Here is a 22,747-nt window from a genome sequence, read left to right on the forward strand (position 1 = left end):
ATCTCCTGCTTTTGTTCCACATCTCCCACACCTTTCCATGCCTTCTCCAGCCCAGTCCCATCCTCTCAGTCCCGTCCTCAGACCGCAGAGCAAGACCACCTGTGATGCATCATATTGGGGTCAGAAGTTTAGGGGAAAACCAATCCTCCCGTGGGAGGGGGCCAGAAAAGTGCAGGGAGCTATTTAAAGGCGTCTCGATAATGAACAGGCATGGGCGGAATCCTGGAGCCATGTTCCCTCTCAACATAAACACACGCACCATGACACCCCCCACCCCCACCCCACCCCTTCATCAGTCTTAATAGATGCTCCCAGCTGTAACTCTCCCAGTCTTTCTAGTATCAGAGGGAGGGAGTAAAGGGAGGCGTATGTGCGTGTTATGCTTCTCTTATGCTTCTCTTATTTCCTCAGATGCCATGGGATGATTTCAAAGTGGCCCAATGCAAAGACAAATGTCAATCTTAACAAGTCATTTAGTTTAGTATTGAATCTTAAAATCTTGCTTTCCTTACAAGTGAAAAGATCAGACAATATTTTAGATAATTTCACTTGTTTCCAATGCAGTTGAACCTACAGTTTCAACAGTCTTGAAACAAATGACAGATCACTCCACCAGTATCAAGGATTCAAGAAAATTCCCCAAAATTCTAGAAACCAAGTTCATTTACAATGAAAACAAGTTAAAGGATCTCGCCTAAAATGTTTAAAAGATTTTAAGACTACAGTAAATGAGTTGCTAAGATAAGACATATATTTTATGCAGTACCTTTGCTCATTTGCACAATATTAACCATCATGGCAAAATCTGAATTCACATATGGAAACTGGTTTTGGAATTGTAGGCAGAAAATATGGGAACCAGGTGTTCATGGTAAGCCTTTGAGGTCCATGTTGGCAGGTCCGTCATCTCTCTTGGGCAGACAACAGCCAGGCTGCTGTGGCTCCTCTTTCTCCCTGCCTAGTGTTTATTAATAAACCTAAACAGATTCAGCGTAGTCATGGTCACATAGCTACACACTGCCTGTGAGAGCGGAGGCTGGGTCAACTCACTCCACCCCGCCTCTCTCACTTCATCTCCACACACTCCTCCCGCTCATTCTCTGCCACTCGCTTTGTCGTTCAAACCGCAAATACCACTTCATAGTTTCATCCCCTGGATACTGTGTGAGGACAGAGGAGGCAGGGATATATGCTCACAGGTAAGTCTGATGATATTGATATTGACCAAAGATGATGTGACAGTTGACAGTTGTTCTGATAAAGTTTGCATGGAAAAGACTGAACAAAAGGCTAAAATACGAACCATTCTTCTAGCTCTCAATGGTCAACCTTGAAGACTGTGGAACTAATTTAACAATCAAAAGTACGAATAATAAGTTGAAATTGAACAAAAAGATGTCCGGTTGATCTTGAAATGAAACGAGAAGTTTGTAATTCTCCTCAAATGTAGGCCACTGCTCTCTTTGGGTGTTGGAGGGACTGGAGGAATGTGCCCTGTGCCCACGGCTGCCCTCCAGCAGGACAGCTGGTCACTGGGCCAGGGATAACTTCCAATCTGGCACTGGTAATACTTATGAGACAAAATAGACAGAACCAAAAAGAGAACGAAGTTAGAGGCTCCTTCAATCTGAAGAATCAACCGTTTTTTTTCTCCATGTGATCTAACCCAGTTCAATATAAACAGTCAAACTGCATCTTGAATTTCAGTGAAGGCGGCGTTGGCCAGGAAAAAGGAGCATCAAACAGCAACTATCACATGAATGTCACAGCAGTCTTCCCTGCCCTTTCTGCATTACTAATTGCTGTCTGATGACACTATTGGGTCAGTTTGATCAGTTTACTCTCAGAGAGTTTCTGGCCAGCCTTGGCGAACACTTCAAGGGGTGAAATTACAGCTGCATTATTCACCAGTGGAGTATGAATGCCCCATCCACTGGTACAGTGATGTTATGATAATGTACTCACTAATGTAATCTGTGTAATGCCACTTGTTGAAGCAAGCCGTTTGTGTGTTTATATTAGCTGTGTTACAGTGTTGTTTGTTACAGTGGCACTGTGTGACTGCCATAGAGTACATGGTGTGTGTGTGTGTGTGTGTGTGTGTGGTGTGTGCGTGTGTGTGTGTGTGTGTGTGTGTGTGTGAGACCATGGCCCAGCTGTCAGTTGGTCCCTATGAGGCTTCCTGGCAAGGGGGCAGCTGTCAATGAGTAGCATTCCTCTTGCTGAACTGCCCCCCTTACCCCTCTCTTCATCCCCCATGTGCTAACGACATCAACATACCTTACAGAGAGGTCTGGCCAAAACATTAATCCAACTCCTCCACTAACATGTCATCACAGGCCCGGCCTAGTATTTGTGAAATTCAACAGCAGTGCCAATAACCAAAGATATCATATGTGTTCAATATAAATTAGGTCGGCTGTCTAACATGTTCATCTGCTTTTGTCAAGAGACGGGTCTTGGTTGAAAAGGAGCTTGTTATTTCAATGGGACAAGTGGCTACATGAATAAAGGATAAACTGATGGAGGACGACAACGTATCATCATCCGGGTTTGAGACTCTCTTCATCCAGGAAGAGGATGGGGAGCAGGACAGAGCCGTGATGGGAGAGAGAGTAGAGTGCAACACAACACAATCTGGACTCACCTTCGCAGGAACACAGCTGAATCAGTCAGCTCCAATTCAGCCATACTTACAGGAGATGGATGACTTATTGAAGAGCTGCGAGGAGCTTACTGGAGTTCCCTTTGGCTCTCACTTCTCACCCAGTTACGCAGACACAAGCCTCAGTGGATCGACTCAAGGTCAACTGAAAGAGTATGTTACGATGGACCGATATAGAGAAACAAGTATATCACCCCAACCATATATTTCAACGACCTACATTGACACTCGAATGGATAGGGCAGGACCAGAGGAGCAGCAGCAGCAGGACTTGGGCTCCATCATCAACAGGTATGGAGGTACAGCAGGAGTTTCTCCCCAAACAGAAATGTCCCTCACCTCAGCAGGCACCGCACTGAGTGGATCCATGGTGGAGTACCAGGGCCAGTTGCTGGGGATGCTGGCCATGCTAGAGAGCTGTATGGAAGAGGCTGGCATGGACTTTGACCCACAAGAGTGTGCTACAGATGCAAACCAAGAATATGTATACATCAGTCAAAATCCTAGTCTTTATAGGGCCACAACACTGGGGCCCATGGGACGGAGGACAGAGAGTTTCGAGACCCAGTCAGTGCCACTCCAGTCCTGGGCTGGTCAGCCCATTCAGGGGGCTACAGAGAAAGGATCCATGGAGAGCCAAGATGGAGTAACACTGGGTTCAGCTACAAAGGGAAGCCCACAAAAATCCTGGCTTAGCGGTGAGGACATGGGGGGTATGTCAGTGGAAAGAATGCAAAGGTCAGGGACTGAAACTGGGGTTTGCATGGATTTCAAAGTAGATGAGGGGGGTTTTGAGTCTCAGTTAATGCTTTCAGAGCCATCAATGCCCATGAAGAATACACGAAATGAAACAGGATACTGTGAAGGGACACACACAAGAGGAGACATATCTAGGATGGATATGGGAGATACTGGATTGCCTGCTGAAGGAAGTCCAGAGCTAAAGATGGAAGTGACTGATCCGAGATCTGGCATGGATGAACTAGAGGCTTTGGGGTCTCGGCTGGAGGAGTGTATAGAGGAGGTACAGCAATTGGAGAGGAAGAGGGAGGAACTGCTGGTGGAAGTGCTGGATCTGAGAGGGCAGAAAGAGGAGAGAGAGGAAGCAGAGGGGAGCATGGAGGAGAAGGAGGAGAAAGGGGAGACAGAGGAGAGAATTGAGAGGAAAGTGGCAGAGCTGATGGAGGCACTGAAGAGGGAGGCCGAGGTGAGGAGGGAGGAAAGGCAGAGGGAGGTGCAGAGCCTGAGGGAACAGAGGGCAGAGGAGGAGAGGAGGGTGTGGAAGGTGAACGTGGAGAGACAGGGGCTGCAGGAGGAGGCTAGGAGGCTGAAGAGGAGGCTGTTCACCATGGCTAGGGACTGCGCTCACAGCCAGGCCGCCCTGACCACCCAGCAGCGTGAGGTGGAGCTGTTCAAGAGAGAAGAGGTAGGAGAGCGATGAAGTGTTTTCTGCAACTTTCAAGAATCCCTCTATAACCTAGTTAGCACTTCAAAGCAAATCCCCACGTAAAAATCACCCATTATCCATCCCTGTCTTCTTCTTCCCATGTTCCAGGAGAAGCTGGAGTCCCTGGTGCTCCAGCTGACAGAGGAGGGCTCCCAACTCCGCTCAGCCCAGCAACAGCAGCTCTCAAGCCTGAAGGAAGAGCTTCATGCCCAGGGCTCCAGCCAGACCTCCAGCACCCAGGAGATGACCCAGGAGATGACCCAGTGCAAGAGGCACTCCTGTGGGGACATCCAGCAGTATCTGCAGGGTGGGCTGAAGGCGCTGGAGGAAAGGTGCTGTTATTATCTGAGTTCTGGTCTGGCCTGACTGAAAATCTTAATTCACTTCCTTAAATAATAAGTGAAGTATATACCGAGTCATTCTGAAACATGTAATTTTAAAATTTCATTCCCTACACTTGACAACAGGTATTTTCTTGTTGGTGATGTAAGAATTCAAAATTTTGACAAATCAGGGTCCTGTCACACACCGAGTTCCCAAGTAGTATTTACCAATTTAAAGCTGGTGTGAATGGTATTTCCCATATGATGTGAAAACAGGATTGGAAACTGACAACAAATGTTAAGGGAAATCGGCACTTATGATCTCATACTACAGTTTTAGCTAGAAACACATTTGAATTGTCAATGGTCCCTATGGCCCAGGTATGAGCCCATGTTGCTGACCCTGCTGAAGAGGAGGGAGATAATAGCCGCAGCCTTGGTGAAGGCCAGAGAGCAGGCCCAGGAGCTGAAGGTCCAGCTGGGACCCTTGAGGGAGGAGAGCCAGAGGCTGGGGCTCCAGAGGGCCTGTTTGGAGGAGAGACTCAAACTAATGCACATACAGAGGAAAGAGGATGTGGGGCAATATAAGGTAAGACACTGTTTTATAGCTGACCCTGACCTCCTGTGGAGGGAGAAAAGGGAATTTCCCAACAGGCAAAAAATTAAGTATTATGTTATTAAAAGGCAGTATCATTTTGGTAAGTATTTAGTTATTTGTCTGTCAGTTTATGAAGCCACTAAAGCATTGAAACCCTTACAGGAGACAGTGTATTTTCTGGAGGAGCGCAGCAGAGAGCTGAAGACAGAGCTAAAGATTCAGAAGAGGAAAATGAATGAGATGGAAGAACTCAAGAACAGCCTTACCAAACAACTCCTACTTTACAAGTAAGACATCCGGACTGCATCATTCAAAATAGTTCATACTTTATCAGATGACTCAAAAACATAAAGAGCGTTTATAATATATAGGCTAAGGCCCTAATTAAAGCAATCTTCTTACAGGGCTGCCATTGAGGACCACAACAAGTGTGACCATAAGGAGGAGAAAACATGACCGCATGCTCTACCTGATGTCAATCAAATGAGTTCTGTGGTTAATTTAGTAACAAGATGAGGATTATTTTCTTATTTTATCTAGGGCATAGAGAACTCCAGAGGTTCAATGGATGCACTTTGGACACATCAAAAAAAAATAAAATTCCACAACACTGATTTCTGGAGGTGTCTGTAAAGATGAACCAGACTGCTGCTTGTAGAAAGGGTTTTGTTATGAATAAAGGGTTTATGCTTTCAATGTAACCTGAGTGCTGCTGATGAGTTAATAACTGAGTAAGAGAGCAGAGACAGGTTGGTGTACTTATAAGGGCTGGAAATCTAAACAGTGGGACAGAGTAATAGAGTGAGTAAGCTCAGGGGACAGAAAAGGATGAAGACGTCACACCAGACTCAACATAATAAAGGTCTGAGCAAATCCTGTGTGATGAGGTATATCTAAACTTCTCAGAAACAAATGGTTGTTTAAAAATACTTCCAAGCTTAGCAAGACACTTTGAACTTAGTAGGTACTGAGAAATGTTACTGAAAATGGATGAACTGTGCACACAAAGATTAATGGAAAAAAAACATTTTTATTAAGAATGCACTCACTGTACAATTGCAAAATATGCAACATAGAAAAAGTTCCAACTACTAATAATCTACATGACGACAACAACATTTAGATGACAAAGATACGACTACGGTGAGGTGGGACCAAAAATAGATTTTTCAAAATACAGATTCAATCAAAAAATTGTATTTCACTTTTGAATTGACAGATCAAAATTAAAAAAAAAAAGTGGTTTCATTAACTTTGCAGAAAAGGCTGGTGTGAAAAGTCCAGAACAATTAGGTGGTGATCAGACTGAAGCAATGAAAATGTGAGCCGCATTTTGGACCATAAGGTAGCAAGTGGACTACCTCTCGACCTACCAGACTACCTGCAACTGTTGCTATGCTACAACAAAAATCCCTAGCAAGCACCGTTTGTTGAAGTTGGATGGCATTCAACTTCAAATGTGTTGTGCTCTGCAATGCTCCCAACAATTGTTTGTACTCTAAAATCATGAAAAACAGCAGAGAGATATGCATCCGCACCTCTGCTTTGGGCTTTTAGTATGATCACCACCATAGTATCTATAAAGGCAATTTATATAGACCAAGCACCTTGTATAATGCAGTACAAAAAACAGATGTGGGTGAAACTTGTCAGGCAATAAATTAGTTATTTCAACCTATAAAGGAGAGTTCTTCATAGTAAGTATTCCAAAAGGGACTGGGGCTAAAGATGAACACGTCCTCACCTCTCCTGCGTTCCTTCATTCACGTTGATTTGAGACTAACTGTCCCAGCAGTAAAGAAGAGCTGGTTGTGAAGAAGTAGTTGAGTGTGATGGCCTTTTGGCAGTATGTGATGAGGTTGTAGAGTCAGAGGTATAGGAGGCGTTATGCTGTGGCTTCAGGGTCTGTCGAACCCTCAGGATCTTCATCATTGTAGATGTTCTCTGCCTACAAGGAGAATCAGCATGTGAGACATTCACCCATGTACTGCCAGAACTGTTAGAAGTATCTACATGTCAATTACAATAAGGCATTTTTGATCCCTGGAGCTGGACAGCCAAAGAAAAGATGAGGAACTCTCATTTGCTGCCAGTCAAAGTTTACATAGAAAACAGTACAGAATGACTAACTGCTACCTTTTTTTGGTATCTACTGGAGCACTGTTATAGAGCACTGTTATAGAGGACAATGTGTTATACAGTAAATCAAGTTAACACACAACTGGGTTAGTAAACCTACCATTCTCTCTCCTTCTCTCTCCCTTCTTCTCACTGTGCTTTGAATAAGGGCTCTACAGATGTGGCTAGCCTTGTTGACTCAGAAGTGGGCACTCAAACAGGTACATCAAAGATCGAGCTTGGGTGGGATTTTTTCCATTACAGTCAGTGGTTGAAATGTTGGGGAACTTTTCACTACACATTTCTTGTTGCCTGCTCTGATCCACAGGCTGTTGTATTATCCCCCACAAAAGAGACAGGGACTCCTGAGAGGAGAGGCACCTGTTGTCTGTGACCTTAACATGTTGCTGTTGCATGATTGACATCATCTCATTTTACTTCAAAAATAAATTATTCCCTCTGAGACATTACACACACAAGGGAGGAAATGTCTTCTCTACCTGCCCATACCCAGCATGCCTGCTTGAGGTGTATTCTTGTCTCACCATTTGCCAGACTTGCATAATGTTGTCTTCAGACACCGAGCAGATGACCCAGGGCTCGTTGGGGTTCCAGGAGAAGTCAGAGATCTTGGCTGTGTGACCTCCATGGATGAACTGGTAGAGAGGAGGAAAGCCATCACTGTCATTTATAATGATATAAGATGTGTTACCAGTATTGAACAAACTCTAATGACTGCAAATTGTGCATCCACTCAACTAGATTGAAAAGTTCAGCAGACATCAATAAACCTTACCAGCAGCTCAGGAGGGCCGTCCTCTGTGTCTTCTGGTGATTGCTCCTCACCAATTTTACTACAAACACAGATAGAAGAGTTAAACCTGGTTTACAAAACAATATTACAATACAACTAATACTACTGCCTGGTTGTTTACCTGAGGTCCCAGACGTTGAGGCGTCGGTCTGTTCCACTGGATGCCAGGATGGTCTCATTATGGGGTGACCACTGGACCTGGAACAACCAATCAGAGAGCTCAAGTCAGAACGCCGTGAATACTGATAGGGTTGCACAACGTTGATAAAACACCTCAAAATTATATTGGATTTTTGTTTGCTATATGAATTTCAGTGTTCATGTGTGCTGGGGGTATTAATGCTTAGGATTTGCTCATTTTTAATTCTACAAACATTTAACAATAAGTAACTTGATTTGTTGGTCAGGGATTCTTCACAGCACCAGAACATCTTGTTTGCCTGGAACCTTATGATAAGGTATTACAACATGTTGTGATTTGGTCATTGCAGTAGGCAATATTGCAATTTCATTTGTACTTTTCCCTTTCTCCTCTTCCCTTTTTCCCTTAACTGTACAGATTTAAACACAATGGATCCTGCTATTGTCATTTCAAGAAAACATCCAATGTGAGAAATCTCTTACCTGGAAAATTTCGTCCTTGTGCGACTCAAAGGAGTGCAGCTTCAGTTTCAGGTTCCTCAGGTCCCAAAGGGCCACAGTCTGGGAAGAGGAGAGAAATGTTACACATACCTTTCAGGTTTTCCTTATCTGTGCAATGACACTGCAGAAATAAAGCAGTAACATTATCAGAGGTATTTATTAAGTTAAGGAGTTACACTGTACACTAGATATAGCAGAGTTAAGCCCCACACTATAACTGAAACTGAATGAAGGTTAATGAACATGTGGTGGAGTATTGCATTACCTTGTCCGCGGAGCCACTGGCAAGGATGAACTCGCTGTATGGGTTGAAGGACAGACAGTTGACCTCTGCTGTGTGGGCGTCCACTGCGTGGCTGGGCTTGGAGGTGTTGTTAGAACGAGTGTCCCAGCTGAGAGGGAAAGGAGAGAGATGCAGGGTGATGGTCATTCATTGACCCGTTTGAAAAGTGACAGATGCATATGAACTGGGCAAAATGATATTATTTGGAATAATTATTCAGATGCATCGTTTCATTCGCTCGTTTAGACTTCACTGCTATTTATTTTCAAGTGTCTTACATCATGAGTTTCTGGTCATCTGCTACGGATCCGAAGAGGGACTCGTGGAGCAGGTGCCAGGAGACGTCTTCCACCACGGCTGTGTGGCCGGTGAAGATGGTCTTAGCATCCACTACCTTCCCCTCTTTTGGCACTGCGCTGATGTCCCACAGACAGATTGTCTACAGATGAGAAAAAAGTGACCATCAATATTTCAAATCTCAAGTCACACATACTGTATGTTCATTTCTAAGTCATGGCATGAATATATTGTTAATACATGCTACTAATTTGGGAGCACTGTAGAAGCCTCAAAAGAGATGGGAAGAGGATAAATGACAATATTTCTGTACAATTGAATGGGAATCTTTTCTTACATGGTCATCAGAGGCACTGAGCAGGCAGCCGGAGACATTTGGATTCCAGGAGAGACCGTAGCCTTCTTTCTGATGGCCTCTGAGACGCAGGTCAGGACGACATTCTCCAGACACATCTGTGGACGAAAAGGAACAAAATACATATTGTCTATTTATGTTCACAGTATAAATAAAAGCAGGTACACATTAATTAGGAAGAGTTTTCTGTGGGCCGACTGTACCATTAGCATACTCTACTTTCAAAACATGCATTCAACAACATGCCATCTTAAGTAGTGTCTTGTGTGTATTCTATGTACCAGGCTTGGAGGGGTGCTTGGTGTAGTCAAAGACCAGCACATCTGAGGTGGGGGTCTTGGTGGCGATGATGCAGGGGTTCTGGGGCATGTAGCGGGCACGGTTCACCTCTCCTTCATGGTTGATCTTGATTTCAATCTCGATCTTGCCGCTCACTGAGCCGAAGCCTCCAAACTCTGCAGGGAAAATAAAAGGGGACCTGTTTGTACACATGGAATATGGGGGCAATACATATCTTTCTGGCTTCAGCCACTTGATTAAGACTAAAATAAGGTTGTTGTACAATGTTATGAATTGGTCCAGGTTTGTTTTTTTTGACATCATGCTGTTTCTGATGCATTTAATTATTTACAGAATTGTGAGGCGGTAATAAAGATACTTATGAGAAGAGTAAGTTAGGCCAAACACTAAAATACTGGATTAAATGTGAAGAGGATTTAACTTAAACTCAGGAACAATACCAGATGTTAACCAGGTTGTGCATACTCTGATTATGACTTTAATACAATTAAGATAATCAGATGAAGGCGTTTACATGACCATTTCAATAGTTATTGTCTTAATGGGTTAAGACTGAAGTATTAGCGTGGACCTGCTTTATGAAGATGCTAGGCTGATCATTCAACTCTCCTGGTCAATCCCACAGAACAATGTATACCAAGCGTTTTTTTCATAAATTATTCTAATGTCTTTGAATAGACATTGCTGTTTAGACTTTTTGCACTATGGGACAGCTGATAACATCAAAACAGCAGGCTGCCATTTTTGAGAACAGGGTCCATTAGAAGTGAGTGTGAATATGGATGCCAGTCTGCCCGTCTTAATGTGCATGACATTCACTTGTCTATCAGGGGACTGCATTCTTCTCCCACCTCCTTTTTCACTGTCATAATGTGAGGCGTCAAATTGGGCATCGTCGTTGGGCAGCTGGACGCTGGCAATAACCAGGTGATTCTGCTCATCAGATGTGTGAGTGCCCAACACCAGCCGGTGCACACTGAAATCCTTCCCCTCTGGCCTGGGAAGGAACAAAAAATAGTGTTTAACATTCACATCATTATGACTAATGCAATCATTTGAATGTGCATATGGAAGAGAAATACTGTAAGCCCAGTGTGTGAATGTGTGTACCTAGAGACGTCAGGCAGCCACTGAGCTGTGAGGCTGGGCCATTCTAAAGCGTGGGTCATAACCAGGTCATACAGGAAGGGAGTGTTTTTCTTCCAGATCTTATACTCCTCATTTATCACCCTCTCCTCAACTGCATCATCAAATGCACCTGCTGAAAGAGAGAAGACAGAGAGAACTCAGACCTAGTGATACAAAACACGGTATGCAATACTTAAAGAGATCCCCCGACAATTTCAATTTTGTTTAGTGTCTTTAATTGTCACTTGCTAGCCTTGCCCATTCGTTTCAAGGGTTATGTTATCAATGCCATTTTTGTTGGTGCGGTGCCAACTAAAGTTTAGACCGTACGTCAAGTATTTCCCATCAATGGTCACGACATTAAGGTCGGTCAAGATGCTCAATCAATACATGTCAGTAGCTGTCTAAAACTGCTATATTATGGTTAGCCCGTCCCCGCAACTGGTAACGTTACTTAAACTAACTGTCGGACATTTCTAATAATACAGCATGTGTAGCAAGATTTTGAATTGTTATGGTTTAGCAACCATCACGTCCATAGTAGTTGCTAGCATGTCAACGTATTTGCTATAGAAGAAAGGCACAGCGTTAGCTAACGCTACGGCCAAATTAGCTACTGAAGCGTGGATAACATCAACAGCTAGCAAACGTTGCCCTATGAAAAACACACACTGTAATCGGGGACTAAGACAATTACTACGCAAACAATGGAAATCGACCCGGGTTGTGTTTGCATGAGTAACAAGATGGTTGGCTCGAGAGACGTGGTGGCTTCTTGCTAGCTAAGCTAGCCGACTAGCTACAACATATCAGTAGCGTTAAATGTCGCCAAGAAGAACAAAAGTGTTCGATGCGTTTACTTTACCTTCCTTTTCTGTCATTGTAGCTAGGGTAAGCAGCTGATAGACCACGGAGAAATGTAATGTTAACTGAGATGCGGAGCCCGGTAGCTTCGTCTCAGGTCCCCCTGCCTTGTGCCAACCTTCCCTGCAACTGTTTAAAGAACAGGCTAAACTAAGCTAAGCTAGCTGGCTAGCCAGCCGACTGAGAGACGTGGGTTTGTTCCTGTTCGCGCGCTCTGTACAAGTGAGGGAGCATCCTTCCACCAATCAGAAAAGCAGAACCACGACTCGTGTAGATCAGCGGTTTAACCAACAGAGGGCAGAAGGCTCCCCTCCGCATCTCTCTCAAACTTCAGCCTGCATAAACTACAACGTACGTACAGTTTCAGAAAGGTTATTTGAATAAAATGACAGCTCTTGCAAAAAAAAATAAAAAAATCTTAATACTGCATTCCATTGTGGTTAAGAAAACCCTTTTGAAAAGCATTTCCCCATGAACAGTTTATATGCTTCCTTGTGTGCAAATCACACTCAGATTTTTATGGTCTTTTTCTGGCTCGTTTTTGCATAATCGCACACCTATTCATAAAATCCAACAACATCCATTTTCTGTTTCGCTATTGGTCAGTTGTGAATTCCTTTGTGCAGTATGAGGGTATCTGATTGGACACTGAGTGTGACTTGCTCTCTCATTGGTTGGGGCTGAAGCGGGACCCTTAAACGCCTAATAAACGGATGTTGAGCTCAAATGTCTTGCTAAGTATAGCACAGATACTGTCTGCCATGTCGTGAAAAACATCACAACAGGTTCAGTCAGTCAGTGGGTATGTCTACGGCTGATATGTCTCGGGTTCTTGATATTCTCCGTTCACTGTATCCGCATGTACAAACACTGGAGGAGTTTGCCGACAGTATCGTGTTCAGAGAAGGACAGAGAGCAGTTCTCATTGAACAACCGGACACAAACCGCTTCATATCCTTCGTGCGGGGCGTTTTTGTCTGCTCTGACAAGAAGCTGCAACAAGTGCCAAGCTGCAACCAGGTAATATGAGTTGGATTAAAACCACCCCACATGTAAATTATGAAGTGTTGACACCTGCTGTTTCTGTGGTGTGTTGCCAAGCTAGCGCCCATATACATTACCAGCTGTGCACTAATAGCGCCGATACACGCCGCTCTATCAGTAAGCCAAACTCTGTTTAAAAAATCCGACAGTTTAACGTTGCCTTGCTTAGGGTAGACGTACGTACTTGTCAAACACGACTCAAGTGCTTTCTGAATCTATAGGTTCTTCCAGTAATTTCGGCATACATCTAATCCACCGAGCAGCTCTTATTCAAATAAATGTAAACATTTTACAATCTTCTTCCACTAATATACACTGTGGAGGGCTGTAGCGAGCAGTGTGAACCAATTTTAAAGTTAGATTTTATTTATATGAAATGCTGCTTTGCGGATCATCTATATGGGGATTTTAAGACAGTAAAAAAGGTCTCATGTTTCATGAGGGATGCACGATGGGCAGTAGGCAAAGCAAAATTAAGCTGCCAGCTTTCATAATGGAAGAGAGAATGGAACATATCAGGGCTTTTCACATTTCACTCAAATGAGAGCTGTTTACTTCTTTGTTCATGTGACTCTTCGTTTTATGCTTTCCACAGATCTGCACTTTTCCTGAACTGTTGGCTTTTGTTCTAAACAACCTCAAGCGGAAAAAAAAGAGGAACGTCCTGGCACATGGCTATGGTTTTCTCTCCCTGGCCCAGGAGGAGCGGGATGCAGACCAGTTCAAGTTTCAAGGTGATATAACTCAAAGCGCTGCCTACATCCATGGCAGTGACCTGTGGAAGAAAATCGCAAAACGTCTCGGCACAGACATCACACGGTACCTGCTGGAGAGCTGTGCCGTGTTTGTGGCAGTCCCTCCTTCATGTGTGTTCCAGGCGTGTGGAGTTCCCGTCTACGACAGGGTCTCCATGTCTACTGTCTCCTCTGGTTTCCATCTCCAGACCCGGTCCAGGACACATAATGGTAGTCAGTATGGAAGGTATCAAGGGAGTGCAGTGACCTTGAAAAGGAGACAAGAAGTTGGGAAACCTGATATCAGCAAAAGGAGGAAGAGCAGAAGGGATGTCTGCAGAGAAAAGGGCAAAAGGAAGAGAGAAATGGATCACAAGGAAGACGAGGAAAGAATTACTTATTCAGGAAAGAGGAGACGGGTAGAAGAGGATGGGCCGACACAGGGAACCCAACAGGTCTGCTATGAAACGGGGGATGATGGGCAGCACAGGTCAGTGGAAACGACAGTATCTGTGAAGCCTTTGGAGTGTAGTTGCACTGATTCTAAGCAGCCTGTTGAAATGCCAACAACCGTACTTCCCTTGGAGGGAGGTCCCAGTTGGAGATCAGGGCTTTTCCCCCCTCTACCTCCCTCCCAATGTTTCATCCGCACCCTTGGAATCCTGTATGGGGGGAGGGGCATGCGCGGCTTCCTTCTCAACAGGAAGAAGAAGGGTGGAGCTGAAGGGCCGAGGAGGCTGCAGGGGCAAGACTTGGTGAGAATAGTTTTCTTTGAGGGACTGGCCTATCTCAACGGGCTTGAGAGGAAGCCAAAGAGACTTCCCCGCCGCTTTTTCGACATGGTCCCCCTTTTTAGCCAGCTGTTGCATCAACACAGGAGATGTCCCTATAGCACAATACTGCAGAAGGTGTGCCCACTGGTGGAGGAGGGAGACGGAGAAGGACAGGGGAACTTAAGCGCTCTCCTGCCCCAACACTGTGCACCTCACCGGGTCTGCCTGTTCATCAGGGAGTGCCTCTCCACCGTGGTCCCACAGGAGCTGTGGGGCTCTCACCACAACCGGCTTCACTTCCTTGCCAAGGTCAGGGCCTTTCTGCACAGCGGCAAGTTCGAGAGGCTCTCATTGGCTGAGCTGATGTGGAAGATGAAAGTGAATGACTGTGATTGGCTGAAGATCAGCAAGACAGGTGAGATTATAGCAGATAATACACTTTTTTTTTTTTACCAACTTCAGATTCGACCGAGGTCTTTCCAGCTACTTCCACTTGGTCAGCTTAATCACCCCTCTCATCCACAGGTCGCGTCCCACCCAGTGAGCTCTCGTATCGGACGCGAGTGCTGGGTCAGTTCCTGGCTTGGCTGCTGGATGGTTATGTTGTTGGCCTGGTTAGAGCCTGTTTCTATGTCACTGAGAGCATGGGGCAGAAGAACGCCCTGAAGTTCTACAGACAGGAAGTCTGGGCCAAGCTGCAGGAGCTGGCCTTCAGGTACACACATGTACACACATGCAAAGGCACACGGTCCTAAGTTACAGAACACAAAGTCACTTCTAATTGTCAAACATTTGTGTGATTTAGAGGTCACCTCTCCAAGGGCCAGATGGAGGAGTTGACCCCGGCTCAGGTGGCGTCCCTCCCCAAAGCCACCGTCACCTCCCGCCTTCGCTTCATCCCCAAGACTGATGGCATGAGGCCTATCACACGAGTCATGGGAGCAGACGCCAAAACTAGGGTACATTTTTGACAGTGACATGACATTTCCACTGTCCCTGTCCATGAGTTTTGTCACATGCTGCCATTGTATGTTGTGCTGTATGGGTCTTGAAGGTAGGGCTGAACGATTTTGAAAAAATATCTAATTGCGATTATTTTGACTGATACTGCAATTGCGATATGATTTGCGATATTAGAGGGAATGATCATTTTTGCATCATTATTCTCATTTTCATTTAAAAACATATTAAAATGATTATGGTGTGATTTTTGCGGGGGTCTGTACCAAACAAAGATGTTTTCTTAAGTCTATAGAATATGATGTATAGGCCAGGACATCTCTGCAGCACCACAATATTTAATTTAAAATGGTATTTTGACACACATTTCGCCTTTAACAAATATTGCGCCTCCTGTGATTTGAAAACTGCAGTAGGCCATATTGCGATTTCGATAAAATTTCGATTAATTGTTCAGCCCTACTTGAGGGTGTACAGATTTTTTTGGGGGGATTTTCCCCTGTAGCTCTACCAAGGGCGAGTCCGGGACCTGCTGGACGTGCTGCGGGCGCGTGTGCGCTCCATCCCCTCCCTCCTGGGCTCCACAGTGTGGGGGATGACCGACATCCACAAGGTCCTGCACTCTCTGGCTCCCGCCCAGAAGGACAAGCCACAGCCCCTCTACTTTGTTAAGGTTGGGTTTCTTCCCCTCCTGTATTTGTCTTCTCAGAGACTGAACGCAAATTGTATTTTCGTAAGCATGCATCTGAGTAATGATATTACTACTAGAAAAAAAGCATTATAGTTTTAGTTTGCTAGGCACTGTGGAAATAGGTTTCAGGTATTTTCTACCTTCACTTATTCATTATCTGTCCCTTCTCTGTATTTCAGGTGGATGTGAGTGGGGCTTATGAGAGTCTGCCCCATGACAAACTCATGGAGGTGATTGGCCAGACTTTGTCACCTGTCAAGGACAAAGTCTTTACCGTTCGTCGCTACGCCAGGATCTGGGCTGATCCCCATGAGGGCCTGAAGAAGACGTTTGTTAGACAGGTACACACATACACACACCCATATGTGCGTGTGTGTATACACACACACACACACACACACACACGATCTTTGACCCCTTTGTAGAGATTTTCATATGTTTCTTAATATAGGCTGATTTCCTGGAGGATAATATGGGATCCACCAACATGAAAGGGTTCTTGATGTCACTGCAGAGAAACGGCAAAGGTCATCATGCCATACTGGTGGAGCAGGTGAGACAATGTCTAACCATCCATTTCTTTTAGATCTACTTTTCCTGGAAGTGGACAACACACATCAGTGTCTCACTACAATTGTTCTTTCCAGCATTTCTCCTCAGATCTTCATGGCGGAGAGGCCCTGGAGTTCTTCACCCAAATGCTCACTGGCAGTGTTGTTCAATTTGGGAAGAGGTAAGTATCGCACTTCTATTTTAAGTTACCAGCAATGTGTGTGTGAGAAGCTTGTCATACCTCCTGCTGTTACTTTGAGAGTATTGAAAAACCATTTGAAGTTCCATACAGTTTTAACTTCTGCGCTAAGATCTCAAAAGAAGACCGAAAAGAAGCAAATGCTGTAAAGAGGCTCCTGATGGTCATGCAGCCTAAGGTAAGGTTTTGGCAGTTAATTTGATTGCGGCCCTGTGGGTTGCCATATGTGTTGCAGAACGTACCGTCAGTGCCGAGGGATTCCTCAGGGATCAGTTGTGTCCAGTCTGCTCTGCTGCCTCTGCTACGGCCACATGGAGAACTTCCTGTTCAAAAACATGACAGAAAAAGGAGGGTAAGGAACGCCATTGCTGCAGACATTTCAGTTGACATCAACTTCTCTGGATGTAATAACCTATTGTTGACAGTAGAGTGCAGTCTTCCTGTATTGCAACTCATTTTCTATGTATGTGTATATGCTATTTCTCTCTCTCTCTTTCCTGTAGATGTCTGATGAGACTGGTGGATGACTTCCTCCTGATCACCCCTGACCTACACCAAGCACAATCCTTCCTCAAGTATGACACACACCAACCTGTCAGAAATGTTATTGTTCATGTTACACCATGGTTCTCAACCTGCAGGCCACGGCACTTCGACTTGCAGCCTTCAACTGAGCGTGCCTTGTTATTTATTTATTAATTTTTATTTTTTACAAACTCAGAACATCATTGCTAATGAATTCACAATTCATACAATGTGCTTCAAAGAAATTAATACTTTGCACCCTTAGAAAAACTATTTTTCTAAAATTAAAAATGTTCCACTGGCGTGTGATTGGCGATTGGTAACATAAGATAAGATAAGATTGCACTTTATTGATCCCCTGGGGGAAATTCAGGTGCCACAGCAGGAACAATGCCAAGGAAGTCAAGTACAGGAAGGTAATAAAAGAAAATAAATGTAATGTACATAATATAAAACTGTAATAGACAGTGCAAATAATAAATGCAGAGTTGGATAAATCCATGGATATATTCCAGAGGTACGTAATATCTGTTTGCAACATAGTCAAGAGTTTAAGTTAGTTGTACCGGTTAGGGGAAGGGGGGTCTAAGGGGCTAGGGTCCAGGTGCCAAGTTATTGTGCAGGTGAGTGGGGGGTGTGGGGGCTCTGGGGGGGGAGAGATGGTGACGGCTGACTGGCACTGAAGGTGTTGAACAGGCTGCAGGCACAGAGGAACGCCTAAGGCCCCCCGTCCTGCAACATGGAAGGCTGAGCCGGTGGCTGAAACTGCTCCTGCTCAGCCTCAGCTCATCATAGATATAACTAAGCAACTTGATAATGCCACTTCCTCTTTCTGTGCAGGACCTTGTTGGTCGGGGTGCCACAGTACGGGCTGGTGGTCAACCCCCAGAAGGTGGCGGTCAACTTCCAAGTGTCAGGAGGTGTGGGCTCTTGTCCCGGCATTCGCTTGCTGCCCCCTCACTGCCTCTTCCCCTGGTGTGGACTTCTGCTGGACACACACACACTGGACGTCCATAAAGACTACTCCAGGTGATTTTTACACACACACACACACACAGAGGAGGAAAAGAAGCATTGTGGTCGATTGTAATTGCACCATAGTTATAACCTCTAATTTGTCTTTTACATAACATTGAGGCTTATTGGGCTTTTGACCTTCTTTATGGTTTCTTGTAAGCCGAGCCGAGTGTACTTTGTACTTTCTCATAAAAAATCCTTACGGACAACTCCCAGTCTAGCTTGTATAAATTACTCTGAATATTCTTGCTTAAAACGCAGTAAACTTTTTAATTGCAGCACCACTTAAACATTTCCATTGGTGAATTCTTGTTTTTTTATGTTTTGTTTAGCCCTTTCCTTTTCTCACTTCACAGCTATGCAGGCCTGTCTCTTCGCTACAGCCTTAAATTAGGCTCCTCCCACTCAGCCGGACAGCAAATGAGGAGGAAGCTGATGGGTATCCTCAGACTCAAGTGCCACGCCCTCTTCCTGGACCTTAAGGTCAGAATTTAGAAATTCCTTTGACTTTATTTCAAAATCCTTTGACTGCATGATATTGACATAATTCACTGCTCCCACAATAGTGGTTATAGTCTGAGGACTTCCTGAATATCATGAGAAGTTGTGTGAGATGGGTCTCAGTCGCTTGGCTTACACTGATGTCTCACCGGTTAAGACAGAACTCCACTGGAAGTGTCAGACATGTGGGTTTTCAAACATAACAGTTGTTATTCAATGGCTCAATGGCCACTGAAAATGTCTCATGGTGTATCAAACCACCATTTACCTCTTTCAAGGGAAAAGGACATGGTTGCATGATAATCAGGGTTTTCATGTATAGAAATAGGCTACAGAGAGCCAACACGTAGTTGAGGAAAAGATAATTAATGAAATCCAAAAACACCCTGTAGTATACAGATGTAAAATCAGTGGCCTGTTTGGCTAGTAGCATAACAATTGTTCATGTATGGACAAACAGTGAACACACTATAGTCTTGCTGGTCTCCAAATATATGAAGCACACTGTGGAACAGGCCATGGAACATAAAATATGACGTTGTAACATTACCTACGACAAATATCACGTGTCAATTATTGATCGCAGGGAGATAATCGAGAGTCTTTAGTGTTCCTGTCTGTCATAACCTTTATTGCACTTGAGTGAAATGCATCCATGGAGCGGAAGACCCACATATTACTTGTTCTTATTCAGTCCATTTCAGTTCAAGTCTGCACTTCCACTTCTATACACTACACTGAAGCTAACCTATTAATGCTTTAATAGATTAATTTCCCTTCTCAGACCAATTCTCTTGAGGCAGTCTACACAAACATCTACAAGCTGGTGCTGCTTCATGCATGCAGGTAAATACTGAGAACTGCGGCCTGTTAATTTTTCCAAATGCCAAATCTTATTTAATTTTTGACTTTATGCCTTAATTTTTTCAGTGCCACATAATATGCATAGTTATCAGTGTCAATTCAGTTGTGTTATTTAAGGAAAATATTAAATAATTGCCATTGTGACTAATTTTCTCCCAATACCCACCTTAAGTACTGAAAGATGGTGGTAAACACAGAGCAGGGACTTTAGACTCTTCCTACTTCCCCTCTAACATGCTCAGTGGTTTTGGCTTAATAAATAGGCCTATAGAGATAACGCTGCTATTCAAACAAGCACAGGAGTGGTTCTCAACCAATACCTGCTCCGAGCTGAAAACTAACCACACCACCCTTCACCTCAGAGTTTATATGTCTGAATGGGCAGGGCTTTTTCTCCAAAGCGCAGTGCTTTACCATTTTATTTGTTTGTCTCTTTAGGTTCCATGTGTGTGCCCATAGTTTGCCCTTTGGTCAGACGGTTGCCAAGAACCCCGTCTACTTCCTGCAGATGATTTGGGACATGGCTGAGTACACCAATAAGCTTGTGCGACTCGGCAACAAAGGCAACATTTCCCTTTCATATATCTCTCTCTCACTCACACACACACACACACACACACACACACACACACACATATAAATCAATGTGAAAAGTTACAAGGTGAAAACTACTGTATTTTCTCTCCACCATTCTGTCTTTTGCTCTCTCCCCCTTTCTCCCTCTCCTTTCTCTCTCTCCCTTTCTCCCTCTCCTTTCTCTCCTCACCCTTGCACCTCTCCATCCTGCCTCCAGGTATGATTCTAGGTAGTAAGGCCCAGACAGGCGTTCTCCAGTATGAAGCAGTGGAGCTGCTCTTCTGTCTTTCTTTTCTGCTGGTGCTGTCACGTCACCGTCCTCTCTACAGAGCTATGCTCCCGCACCTGCACAAACGTATGTACCTCAGGACATGGACACACACACACACACACACACAGGTATCACACGCAAACAAGCTTGACACAACTGTACTTGAAGAGCACTATTGTCATGACATTCTTCCATTATACCATTATAACCCCCATAAACACAATATGAAAAGATCAGCAGTGCAACATCCCAGAAAGGCCAATACCTGTGGATCTGGACTTTGTGAAAGATACACCCCACCCAATGACACTAGCTATAGGGAAATGTTTTAAAAACCCTGGCGTGACCTTAAACAAACACAATTCTATGCTTTTGGCAAGTCATGTTCATTGTCGCCTTCAATTCAGTTGTAATTTTACAGCTGTTACTAATTGAGAATTATACAGTTCACCTCCAAGACACAGGCTTCCCACACTCCTGAATAAACTGGAAAAGGCCTGGAATTTTTTTTTGGAGAAGTTATTAAAAATGATAAAGGGGAGAAAAGTTTTGGAAAAGTCACAAAATATTATTTGTGAAGTTAATGATTTGTTTTTTCTTGAATACTGTCAAATATCACAAAAAGCTGTAGCTGGCTCCAAAACAGGCTAGACCTCCCTATCGAGGGAAAAATATTGTTGACAGATGCAATGATATTATAATCCTTGATTTTTAAAGTGAAAAACAAACGTAACAACTTAAAGTCAGTGTAGTCGATGGTTACTATTTAATTCAGTCTCATTCAAATTTGGTTGTGGAAATTTGAAAATGGGTCATGGAGAAGTCATGGAAAAACCCTGAAGGCAAATAAACTAGTCTGACGTCTTTCTCTGTTCTGCTATCTTTCTCCTGACAGGGAAGCGCCGTCTGGAGAGGTGCCTGGGGGATCTGAGACTGGCCAGGGTCAGACAGGCCACTAATCCCAGGACCCCAGAGGAGTTCCTGGCCATCCAGGCCTAGACAGCCAGCTAGCCCCCATTACAGCCTCCAGCCCAACCAAGAAGCCCTCGACAGGTGGTAAGGTACGGATAAGAGCCTAGTCCAGTCTCTCTGCTGTGTCCATATGTTGACATTTGGTCTATTTTTTTCAAAAGCCCTTTCTAATGATTACCCTCATTGAAAATTTGTAAGCACTGAAAGTTTGACCTAATTTCTGTCAAAATGAAGTTGCTGTGCAAAGCAGTAGAGTCAGGGTGGGGATGTGTTGTTGTTCCTCCTTCACCTCCTGAGTGTCATGTCCCTTCCTCCTGATTCGTTGTCTTATCCTCAGGCTTGGTGGCAGTGCCCAGACTAGCAATATGTTGAAGTCAATGATTAGAGTTTTCCTGATACTCAATGGAACAAACAAACTATAAAGTACATCTGTCATACACTGTCAGGAAAGATGGAGGCAGAGACAGGGAGAAAGAGTCCCTACTCAGCTGATATGAAACACTTTAGTGATAAGCCCTTGTCATAAAGCTCCCTATAAAACAACAACCACAAGATCAGTAAAGATGGATCATTAAGAAAAAAGATCGACTGATATAGTAAATCCCATCTGTCATCACAGTGCCTTTTCTCTCTCAATTCCCACTTTCCATGGTTGTTTTCGGACATATGTTATCATTAGATAAGTGTATTATATGTAAATGTGTTCACTGAAATATTGTAAGCCATTATAGTAAATGGATCAAATGATTTTGTTTTTGTACAAGTAAAAGTGTTTTGTTTTTAGGTTTTATGCCACTATAGTGCAATTAATTCATGACCACTTTCAGAAAGCTCCTTTTGGGAGTGGAAGGTTTCCCTACAAACAGTAGGAAATACATTAATCTTTGACAGTTTGATTGAGAACTTGTTATAATTAATGTGATATGATGTGAGAGTTGTCCTACTCCTCACAAGAGTGTCCGTTACAACAATGTACATAACCGATACTCTAAGGAAAGGATTGAGCCATTCACTGTTTAAATAAAACCAGTTTTGTTATTATTGTGGAAACAAATGTAAACTGTCACTTGTCAAGTCATTTTTTTCTTTCGTCTTCACATTGATGAATGTAAATATGATGTCAACCATCAAGAGGAACATCTAAATCACTGCTCATGGCGACTATACTGGCAATTATATCTTGGTTTTCTGATTAATACACATCCACGAAAGCAATGATGATCATCAAAGTTGG

General features: G+C 43.9%; 3 protein-coding genes across 3 annotated transcripts; 2 read left to right on the forward strand and 1 right to left on the reverse strand.

Moving 5' to 3' along the window:
• The first annotated feature begins 2,522 nt into the window (after positions 1 to 2,522).
• Positions 2,523 to 5,764, forward strand: LOC139645671 (uncharacterized). Its single transcript, XM_071521456.1, has 5 exons — positions 2,523 to 4,091; positions 4,221 to 4,444; positions 4,817 to 5,024; positions 5,196 to 5,320; positions 5,438 to 5,764. Exons 1-5 carry the CDS (start codon positions 2,523 to 2,525, stop codon positions 5,487 to 5,489), a joined length of 2,178 nt encoding a protein of 725 aa, XP_071377557.1. The 3' UTR covers positions 5,490 to 5,764.
• Positions 5,765 to 6,070: 306 nt separating this feature from the next.
• LOC139645681 (histone-binding protein RBBP4-like) lies at positions 6,071 to 11,972 on the reverse strand. Its single transcript, XM_071521466.1, has 12 exons — positions 11,836 to 11,972; positions 10,953 to 11,103; positions 10,694 to 10,839; positions 9,824 to 9,997; positions 9,525 to 9,640; positions 9,169 to 9,329; positions 8,873 to 8,999; positions 8,590 to 8,667; positions 8,087 to 8,163; positions 7,948 to 8,005; positions 7,697 to 7,807; positions 6,071 to 6,981 (listed from the first exon to the last, which is right to left on the reverse strand). Exons 1-12 carry the CDS (start codon positions 11,849 to 11,851, stop codon positions 6,919 to 6,921), a joined length of 1,278 nt encoding a protein of 425 aa, XP_071377567.1. The 5' UTR covers positions 11,852 to 11,972; the 3' UTR covers positions 6,071 to 6,918.
• A 666-nt stretch (positions 11,973 to 12,638) lies between these two features.
• tert (telomerase reverse transcriptase) lies at positions 12,639 to 22,515 on the forward strand. The gene is made up of 16 exons (XM_071521471.1): positions 12,639 to 12,854; positions 13,474 to 14,800; positions 14,911 to 15,100; positions 15,191 to 15,344; positions 15,851 to 16,018; positions 16,216 to 16,377; positions 16,488 to 16,589; positions 16,684 to 16,769; positions 17,023 to 17,139; positions 17,291 to 17,362; positions 18,153 to 18,341; positions 18,686 to 18,812; positions 19,615 to 19,676; positions 20,133 to 20,257; positions 20,488 to 20,625; positions 21,437 to 22,515. The coding sequence occupies exons 1-16, from the start codon at positions 12,639 to 12,641 to the stop codon at positions 21,538 to 21,540; spliced, it is 3,339 nt and encodes a 1,112-aa protein (XP_071377572.1). The 3' UTR covers positions 21,541 to 22,515.
• The last annotated feature ends 232 nt before the right edge of the window (positions 22,516 to 22,747 follow it).

The sequence above is a fragment of the Centroberyx affinis genome, unplaced genomic scaffold (genome assembly GCF_046629955.1).
Source record: "Centroberyx affinis isolate AG114_WGS23_722 - 3 ecotype Tasmania unplaced genomic scaffold, CSIRO-AGI_Caff_v1 ptg000890l_1, whole genome shotgun sequence".
NCBI classification, from domain to species: domain Eukaryota; kingdom Metazoa; phylum Chordata; class Actinopteri; order Beryciformes; family Berycidae; genus Centroberyx; species Centroberyx affinis.